Source organism: Puma concolor, chromosome B3, assembly GCF_028749965.1.
Source record: "Puma concolor isolate L17-30 chromosome B3, mPumCon1.1.hap2, whole genome shotgun sequence".
NCBI lineage: Eukaryota > Metazoa > Chordata > Mammalia > Carnivora > Felidae > Puma > Puma concolor.
Window position 1 is genome coordinate 80,271,051 of NC_141672.1, and position 10,330 is coordinate 80,281,380.

Here is a 10,330-nt window from a genome sequence, read left to right on the forward strand (position 1 = left end):
AAGAGGAGAACAGAGGTTGGAGGGATTAATTCTGATGGACTGGGGGCTTGGTATCTGGGAAAGTGTAGAAGCAGCATTTGAAGCGAGCTGAGAAGGATGGATAAGATTATGACAGATATTGCATGGGAGATATTTCTTGGAGACACGGTGGTATGTTCTGTTCTATAAGGCCTTTCCAGGGACTGGAGATTAGTACGATGCAGCTGGAAAAGGTTACATTTACATCATGGAGGAGTCAATTGAGTGTAAGGGACAGAAATGGACAGATCTGAAGTGCAAGTACACACCTTCACTGACCTCCAATTCTGTACACTGCCTCTTCTCTCTCAGAGAATCCAGAATTGCTTAGTAGAGTGACACTGGTGTGGGAAATCCCATCCAGGGCTCCAGTAACTTACAGAAAATGAGGAGGGAATTCTGAAGGAGTAGGCAGTGGACTCAAGTCTCCAGACCCAACACTCCCCTTTCCTTCGTCCTGCTGTACCTCCCTATACTCCATCTTTGAAACATCAGACCTTTTGTTCCCAATGTCTTGGCAGTGCCATTTGAGGGAAAATAAAGGAGTTTGTTTTGCAGCTCCAAGAATCCAATTCAGTGGGAGTGAGAGCTTTCCTGGCCCATAGGTAAGCCATCTCTGATTCCTCCTGGCCTGCTCTCAAGCATTTCTACCCTGTAGCCCTTGGATGCATTAAAGAGAAAGGCATAATTTGGATTTGGGCGCAGCAGCCCTCACATGTATCACAAGGAGTTGATGAAGGAAAAGAAATGAGAGTGATCTCAACTTCCACGAGGCCCAGGGGTTTGGGGGAAGGAAAAAATGTGTTCCATAGAGCTGATTCCCATTTCACAGGGATTTACCCCGTGTCCAGAAATGTGTTCCTAGATCTTATTGCTGTGTAGGAAGAGATTGAAACTGCCCTGAAGTTCTGAACTCTGCTCCCATGCTGCCTACAGGGGTGATGTTGAGCTATGGCCACCCCCTATCCCTACCCACTATGACATGCTGCCCCACCCTACTGGAGAGGATGGGTCTGGTGATATGGGGAGAACCCAATCAGCAAGGACATACCTTTTCTGAAAGTTCTGACAATCAGTTGGAGATCTCAGTGGGAACTGAAGAAACCTCGTTTGGGAAGAGAACGGTGAGTTTAGAGGACATCATCAAAGGCTGGCATGCCTTGTGTGTCAAGACAGTAGTTAAAAAAATGAAAATGCAGGATGGCTATGAAAGGGGAAGGAGGTAGGAGAAGGCATTACAAAGAGAATTAAAGCCAAAAAGCTTTAGAGAGAAGAGAAGAGAAGGGAAGGGAAGGGAAGGGAAGGGAAGGAAAGGGAAGGGAAGGGAAGGGAAGAGAAGATGGAGCATGAAAGGAGAGGGGAATTTGGAACTCTACTTTTCTTAGATTGGTTTCGGTCCTGAACTTTCGTTTTTGGGGCAATCGTTAGGAGACACCATCCCTGAGAACCAATAGAGCTTGTTAGAACTAGGATGGCAATAGACATAAATTTCAGGCAGCCAGCTTTATGGCACCCTCTGGCTCTTCTCTATCAATTTTTCCTCCAAGTTTTCCTGGAGTTCTGGGTTAGAAATAAACTCTCAGTGCATTTGCCATTAGACCTATGCTTGAGTACTTTTAGTGCTTTAACTGTGACTGGAAAAATGTAGTCCAAGAAAGGGAAAGGTAGCCAAAATGTGAAAAATTGTGAAAACAGAAAAATTTCTGTGCTCTTGGGGGATTTGTTTAGGCAATTTTAAGTTAAAACACAATCTGAATTACTGGAATTTAGTAATCCAGGAAAGCAGGGGGGTCTAGAAGGCATGGGTCTCTTCTTGGCTCTGTCTTGCCTGGTCAAACTTTTGCCTGCTCCCTCCTGGGCCCGTGTGGGGCAATGTTACAATGTTGAACATTAGGGGCTATGTTTCTGTAATAAATGTTTGTGTTAACATTTTAGGAAACCCACAATGGAAGAAGTTGGACAGGACCCACTGGATGACGTGTAAGTAATGAGGATAATAATAATAATAATTTAAAACGTTCAGTAGGGGATCTGCAATGGAAGGGTCTCTGCAGCAATCCAGTAAGGAAGAAAACCTCCATTGTGCAGGACATTATCTCCTCAAACCTGGATGGGAGGGAGGGAGATGGGGCGGGGGCTTCCTGGGGAGAAAAGGCTTTGGTTTCAGATCTTTGGACTTCCTCATACTATGATGGGGTTTTTAGAAATGGTTAATGAGGGGTGCCTGGGTGGCTCAGTTGGTTAAGCCTCCGACTTCAGCTCAGGTCACGATCTCATGGTCCGTGAGTTCGAGCCCCGCGTCGGGCTCTGGGCTAATGGCTCAGAGCCTGGAGCCTGCTTCCGATTCTGTGTCTCCCTCTCTCTCTGCCCATCCCCCGTTCATGCTCTGTCTCTGTCTCAAAAATAAATAAACGTTAAAAAAAAAATAAAAAAAAATGGTTAATGACTCAAAAAGCAAACCAGTCTTATTTGGAGAAAGGATCCACTCCCATCCCTGCTCCCCACCCAGTCCGTGTGCCTACTTGAGTGGGGTAGAAAATAAACTCCCTGTAACAAAAGGGAACTGAAGAAATTCCTCTCCCTCACAGATATTTATATGCTTTATAGGTATATCTTAGATTCTGCACACTCTAAATAAGATTTTTTTAAATAAGTTGGAGCATAGTTACCTGTATGAAAAAAAAAATATTCTGCCTTTTAAAAGCTTTGTGTTTAAATGGGTTCCATTTATAATATTTAAAATTAAACTGTGATTTGACTCCAGGAACTTATTTTATGCAAAACACTGTAGAAATCAATTTATCATGGAAAATTACAACACAGGGCTGCTTAGACATAGTAACACCAGAAGATGGGAGGATAAATGAGATTACCAGGGAAATCTTCCCAGAGCCCCTCTGTTTTCCTGTCCTGAGTTCAGTAATTAAGACAATTTTCCTATAGGCAGGAGATGATGGAAATACCGAAATTAAAAGTCACAAAACAAAACCTTGGCTACCTGAACTTAGACCTTGAAAAGGACCTGCAGAGACTGGATGAGGCAAATCAGGTTCTTCTCAGAAAAATTCAAGAGAAAGAAGAAGCTATTCAAAGGTCAGGCTCTGCAGTTGGTGAGGCAAGGGCTTCTCCTCAACTGAATGGCCCTTGGAATAAAGAAGGTGGGAGGAAGGTTTCCTTTTTTCTCGGTAAATCTTGGTGTGTTAAATTCTGAAGCATGAACTGTGACGCCCCCAGAAGCCTTTATGTATAGATGTTTGCATTATGTTTCCACATCAGGCTGACGTTGAATTGCCAGTGCATTTGGCAATCTCTCTGGTTCCCTGAGACCTTGGCAGTGGCCTCCTAGGCTAGGGTGCTGGCAGCTTCCTTATGACTGATCCACACTTGGGTGACTGTTTTTCAGTCTGGAAAGAGAGATTGCCCTGTCACTAGGACAAGCCAACGAGAGGGAGGAGTTGAACCATATTGTATCTGAGAAGGAGGAAGCCCTGAGGAACCTGAAATCAGAGACAGCAAAGCTGGTAAGGAGGTGTCTAGAAAAGGATCATGTGATGCATTTCGCTTGCAGTCTGCCACTGCTCTCTCTCTCTTTCCCAGAGGATCATCATCTATGGTTGTTTCTGTCTGGAGAAATCACAGCTGTTTAAGAGAGTGCTCTTGCTCTGAGAATGAAGTGCTTGGCATGGGGGCCCCAGGCCCAGGCTTTGTTCCCAGATCCTCTGAGTGGGGCCAGAGTGCAATTTTCCCCCTCTATGCACTTATCCTTAAGCTCTATTTTAGAGAAGGGGGAAGGGGAAAGTACCAGAGTAGAGTTGGTTTATCCCCATTACCTCTTCCTTTCCACAGGAAAAAAGCAACAAGGTTCTAGGCAGGAAGGTGGTGGAGCTTCAGAAGAAGGTAAGGTGGGCCACCCTTGAAAGAGGCTCATTTCTTAGGAATCCGGACAGAATCATCTGAACTCCTGAACCCCTCAGTCAGAAAGACCAGAAGGTGCAACCAGCTAAATGTGTGTGTTCCCTCCCCTCTGCCACATACTGAATCTCTTAGTGAGTCTCTTTGATTCACAGCCCCATTTGTTCCCTGGGATTACAGATCTGGTGAGAGAGCTAAGGGACTGTGGAAGGAGAAAAGATTTTTCCCTCCTCCCCCATATCCAAAGGATTCTGCCCCCCCCCTTTCCCCTCCCTCTCTTCCTCCTTGCCTCCTTGTGCAGCCATGTTCATGGCTTATGGGAACAGAAAGGTATATCCAAGTAGCCTGGAGTCAGACAGCTCCCATAGCAAGAAGGAGACACTCTTCTATCAAGCTTCTGAGATCTAAGTTAATTAACTGCCATTCCCTAGCCTTGAGACCCCAAAGTCTGCCACTATCCCAGATTTTTAGGTCTGTGTCACTCAGTCCACAATTTTGGGAATGGTATTTCAGATTTCAAGGAGAGCTAAGAACACTGGCCTTGATAAAGAAGCCCTAAAGCAGATGTTGGTAGAACTGAAGGTGAGTAGAGAAACAAACCTAGGGATTTTCTGGGAGATGTGTGTCAATTCTAGGTTTGGGGACGAACTCCTTTCAAGGACTCTCCCAGGCCAAGTATGTCTGTGTGCTTATCAGAGGTGCCAATGTCTTCTGTCCCCTCTACTTTACTTCATGGCTTATGGGACATTCACAACATAATTAGTCAAGTAACTGCAGAGTTCACTGCAATGTCATCCAAGCAGAGGAAGTTGCTCCAGAGAGCTCGTCACCCATCAGTCAACAGAGCACATGTTCTGAATGCACATCAGGACTCCCAAGAAGTTTAGGATCTAAATGACACACAGATATAGATGTTCAAGTAGGATAAGAATGCTGATTTCCATAATTATATAGAGATTGTCAATAATCCTAATTCATTTTCCAACCCATGGCTCATAGGCCAAAAAGGTTTTATTTTTAAAATTTACTTTATGTTTCTCTTCTATTAGAGGATAAACCCAATGAAGGCAAACGTTTTTGTCTATGTCATTCACTCCTGTTTCTCCAGTTCCTCGAACAGTGCCTGTCACATATTAGATGCACAATATTTGTTGAGTGAATGCATGAAGTGGATGCCCAATAGAGAACAGAAACCCTATTGGGAAGCTTTCTGCAGATTTATGTGGCAAATATGGCAATTTAGCTGAGACCACCATACCAGAGCCCTACTGCCCAGTTTTTCTCTTTTGCTCTGTGATTCAGACAGCATGTGAGTACTCCCTATGGAGAAAGAGGAGAAAGAGGCCAGGGAGCTTTGGTCAGCGGGGCTAGAGGAAGGAGGATGGTAAGGCTCAGAGACAGGGTGGTCAGATGACCGATGCTTAAATGTCAGCTCTGCCACTGGGTGACTTTTAAAGTTAAGCACTTGGAGCTCCTGGGTGGCTCAGTCAGTTAAGCACTCGACTCTCAATTGGTTCATGAGTTAGAGCCCCACATCAGGTTCTGTCCTTATAGCACAGAGCCTGCTTGGGATTCTGTCTCTCTCTGCCCCTCCCCTATTTGCTCTCTGTCTCTGTCTCTCTCTCTCTCACACACACACAATAAATAAAAAATAAAACTTAAAAAAATTAAAATGATTAAAGTTAAGCACTTAATTTCTCCTTGATTTTGTCTCCTCATGTGTCAAATAGGGCTGCCGATAGTGTCCATCCTAGTTTGCTATAATATGTCCTCAATCCCTCAATATATGATAGTCATTTTTATCATATTTTCTGCTGGTTTGGATAGAGGGTGACCATTACCCACTTGCCTTCCATAAAAGAATGCTATTAACTTTCTGCTGTGTTCCAGGTGAGGCTACAAAAGTCAACAGAATCCTGTGCAAAGCAAGAGAAGGAACTGCTCAAGGTAGAGGCAATGTCTCCTCACTGAGTTTTTGTCCAGGATATAAATGGGAGAGAAACCCAAAGATCTTAGAAATAGGACAGCTTGAGGCAGAGGATGGGGAGGAATAAGAACATCCAGCAGACGAATTTCTGATTCACATGCAGGTGTAGGGAAAGAGAGCTTATATTAGAAGTACTGCTTTTACCATTTCTTAAACATCCTTTTACCTCTAATACTCAGAATACTATTGTCGAATTCCAAACTTAAGTGTCCTGAGACTTCTCCTGTTTTACCTGATAGGCATTCAACAACCTGGGAAAACCATTTTTTTCCCCTCAAAATTACACCATTCCTGCTCATGAGTGATGAGATCACTGCTCTGTGATGTGCTTGTTTTCCCTTAAAGGAACAGGTTGCTAGGTAACAAATGTCCAGTGTACCAGTTAGGGTCCCAGGGAGCAGCCTAGGCTTGGTTCTGATGAGATTTGTTAATTTTCTTTTCTTTCTAGATAGAGGGCGACTACCAATCTTTGCATCAGGTCTGTGAGGACCAGGCCCTCTACATAAAGGTATACTACCTGCAAGGGCAAGTCAGAGTAGAAGCAGAATTTCTCCAAAGCCGTGGACTCCTTAATTTCTCATTAGGATAAAATCTGCCACAGGGAAGAATGCCTTTTATACAATAGAAACCCTAACAAAACAGGTGTATGTTAAGGATTTACTTTGTGTCAGGCACTGGCACATACGGTATTTTTCTCCGGTAACTTGTCCAGTAAAACTATGGGGATGATATTATTATGATCAAGAGGACACGGGTTTAGAGGAGTTAGGTAATGTGCTATGGAAACACAACTAGTAACCATCAGAGATGGGATTTGAATACAAGCAGAATCCAAAGAGAATGTGTGTGTGTATATATATATATATATATATATATATATATATACACACACACATATATATATACACACACACATATATATATATATATGTGTATATATATATATTCTAGATATCTAACCACAGTATGTATGTGTGTTTGTGTGTGTGTGTGTGTGTGTGTGTATATATATATATATATATATATATATATATCCATCTAGCTACAGTATGTATGTCCATGTGTATATGTGTGTGTGTGCATATATACATATATATACATATATATGTATATGGTGTGTGTATATACATATATGTATATATGTATACATATATCCATATCCATCTAATCACAGTATCTCCCAACTTTTATTAGAACATTTCCCTACTTGTGTGTGTACACTCATGCATGCACCATTTGGAATATTAGGAGTTAGTCTTAGGAGAATCGTCAGTGACATTGCACTGAAATATAGGGGAATTCTTCATTACAATTTTTTTTATTTCCATGGGAAGAAATACCAGGAAATTCTGAGACAGATGGAAAAGGAAAAAGAGGTGCTTCTTCTTGAAAAAGAAGTGTAAGTTTAGAAAATGATGTCCCTGATAAGTCCCCAGGATGTCTTTGAAGGGCAAAATGTTTCTCAAGCCAGTTTTTGGGGTTTGTGTGTGTGTGTGTGTGTGTGTGGTTTTTTTTTTGTTGTTGTTGTTGTTTTTATTCTTTGCTTAGTGCTTTCTTTAGGTCATAAAACTATTTTTCTATGCTTTGCCCTAGAATTTTTTTTACTATTTTACCTTTTACACTTAGATTTGCATTCATCTGGAATTTGTTTTTTTATCTATAGTGTGGGGTAGAGATCAAGATCACGTTTTTCTGTGTGGATAGCCAAATGACCCAGCACCATTTATTTCAGAGAACGTCATTTTCAGTGGTGCCTTGTTTTATAAGTCAGGTAACCATACATGTGTGAGACTTTGCAGTTTCAACCCAACATCAGAGTTATGACAGGGTTATTTTTCATTGATTGTCTTTTTTCTTGAAAATGGACATTTCTCTGGTTCTTTGTATGTTGAACAGTTAATGAGTTTTGAATGTTGAACACTGTGAATGTTATCAAGAATCTAGGAAATAAATCATAGATATTGTATGACTTAGAAAAGCACCTTTCACCAGTCTCTCAGATTATATAATATCATTCCTGGATCTGATCTTTTTCACCCAGATTCAAAGCCCAGAACAACTCCTCCCAAATACTGAAACCTGGGTCAATTCTGGTAGAGACCATCCAAAGCAACATGGTATGTCTTCCGTGTCCCAAACTGGAGTTTTTTTTTTTTATCCCTTCCTCCCCTGGTTTCTCTCTCCCTGCTCCCCACATCCCTTCCCCTTTTTAACAAACCTAGAGTTAGGACATAATGAAGCTTGGTACCTTGTGCTACACTTACGGCAGCTAGGAAGTGGCAGTCAGGATTCAGATCCAGGTAGCCTGACCCCTGACTCCTGGGTGGCTCTTAGTCACCCCACTACACTGCCTCTCTGTGACTACATGGACAGGCACAGCTGTGGCTTTTATTGCTTCCCATAGGAGAAGACCATCATTAAGAAACAGAAGAGAATCTTTTGGTACAGGTAAGTGGTAGAATCTTGATTTTTAGCTAGTCTAGGCTCCATTCACTCTGTAGAAGTGAGTGACTTGGTCAGGACAGAAGGAACAAGGGTAAATACACCCACCAACCAGAAAACATCAGGCAGTTCCAAATTTCTTCCAGCCCTTCCTTCCTTCCTCAATACCAGGTTATGCAGAACTCGGTGGGTCGAAAAAGAAGCTATTTCTTCAAGATGAACACTGCAGGTTGCATTTTACTTTGAATTCCTGTTCTTATGGTCCTTGATATGACCCCTTTCTATTTTCCAGGTCCTGAACCTAATAATCTCTCCTATACTCTTTGCTGGAACAACAGTTCAGGGTGCATTAATTTTCTCAGTTCTCTTGCTGTAGACTGTAAAATTTTAGAAAACAAAAGTCACCTGAACCCTCTGTGCCATTTCTTTTTTAATTTTTGAAACAAGGAGACTAACTCTGAAATGTTCCATGTGACACTTTAAGGAAGAGCTTCAATTTATGACATTTCAATGTAGTTGAAGACTGAAGTCCTTAGATTTCAGTGCAAAATTTTCTTGGGAGCACACAAGAAAACACACACACATGCACACTTGTATTGTTTAGCTTGGTCTCTTTTGACACTTGAAAGAAAAACCTGTCCTAATGATTTTGCCTGGATGTTAATATCAGAGATGTCCAATCCCATTTCAAGTTCTAGAATGGGCTTACTATAGTAGACCTGAAGAAGGCCACCGGTCATGTGTGACAGTCCTGAACATTTTCTGACAACCCCAAAAGGCCTGCCTCATATGTAGTACCTGGAAAATCTCCTTTTGCATCTCCAGCTTTTCTATATGGACATCTATTCTGTTGGAGGGCTTACTTATCAGGAGAGCCATATGAAATTCCTAACTGCTACATCAATCTTTTTCTGCCATCACCTATCCCCTACCCTCATCCTCTGTGTCTCCATTCCCCATCAGTTTTTCCCAAAGAAAGCAATTCACCAGTTATTTATGAGTGTAAGCTTCACCTCCTATAGTTGGATCGTGGGCTGTCTCTTTCCCCCACACTAACCAAGAATGTCTCTTTGCAGACATTTCAGGTGTGGTGTCTTCATGGTCATGATCTTCATTAGGCTGCTGGGCTATGTGCTTTTCCACCTGCAGTACACGAACCCAGACCTTCTTGTGGATGCCCTACCCATGGTAATCAGCAGGGACACCCTGAAGAGGCTGAGGGAGGTCTTACTTCCCTTCCTCACTCTAGAGGTGGAAGAAGTTCTACCACATTAGTCGGAAGTGATGTGGGGGGCTCCACACCACACCCAGTGGAGAGGGGGACATGGCTGCGGTCCCGTGTCAAGCAAGGATGGGACAAGAAGGAAGTGGGAACCTTGACTTGAACATCTGACCTCTTCATTTCATTCTCTTCCCTTACTTTCCCTTTGGAGTGGCTCTCTTTCAAATAAAGAATATGTTTGACAAGAGTTCACTGTGTTGGGTCTGTGAATTTGGTCTGTGAGTCTGGGGGCCTCCTTAAGACATTCAGTTTCCACCAGCGTTTTGAGAAAAGTTGCACTCAGAGTTAAGAAACTCCCCTCCACCAGTACTTCCATTCTCTGCTCCATATTAAAGAAAACAGAGAAAAAAATCATGCCTTCATTTGTGACATTCTACACTCCCTCTGGGGTGGGCACAAAGGCCCTTCAACAAGAAATCAGGAGGTGAATATAAGGCTTGCTTTCATTCCATAGTTTAACAACACATTGTCCTTCCTAAAGCTCTTTTATTTTTATATTATGCTATATATTATAGGAGTGGGATGTCCTGGAAAGCTGACCTCTTTTTTTTTTTCATGTACACACACAGTTACTCATTCTCAATTGAGAAGAAAATTACCCTAAAGTTCAAGTGACCTATGAAAGTAGTGTATAAAATCAGCCAAACACGATTTTGCACCTACCTGTCATTCAAATCCTCATTCAAATG

At 42.3% G+C, this 10,330-nt stretch overlaps 1 protein-coding gene across 1 annotated transcript; it reads left to right on the forward strand.

The window, feature by feature from the left end:
* Positions 1-959: 959 nt before the first annotated feature.
* Positions 960-9,828, forward strand: LOC112856413 (transmembrane and coiled-coil domain-containing protein 5B-like). The gene is made up of 12 exons (XM_086708498.1): positions 960-1,142; positions 1,954-1,998; positions 2,962-3,111; positions 3,422-3,539; positions 3,865-3,915; positions 4,444-4,512; positions 5,821-5,877; positions 6,366-6,425; positions 7,252-7,316; positions 7,959-8,034; positions 8,322-8,365; positions 9,436-9,828. Exons 2-12 carry the CDS (start codon positions 1,964-1,966, stop codon positions 9,632-9,634), a joined length of 924 nt encoding a protein of 307 aa, XP_086564624.1. The 5' UTR covers positions 960-1,142; positions 1,954-1,963; the 3' UTR covers positions 9,635-9,828.
* Positions 9,829-10,330: the final 502 nt, after the last annotated feature.

Bases quoted from the DNA above. Each gene is read 5' to 3' on its own strand.
- LOC112856413 (XM_086708498.1), top strand. From the start codon at position 1,964: ATGGAAGAAGTTGGACAGGACCCACTGGATGACGT. The intron at 5,878-6,365 runs GTAGAGGCAATG...TTTTCTTTCTAG, and splicing joins AAGAGAAGGAACTGCTCAAG to ATAGAGGGCGACTACCAATC. The intron at 8,366-9,435 runs GTAAGTGGTAGA...GTCTCTTTGCAG, and splicing joins AAGAGAATCTTTTGGTACAG to ACATTTCAGGTGTGGTGTCT.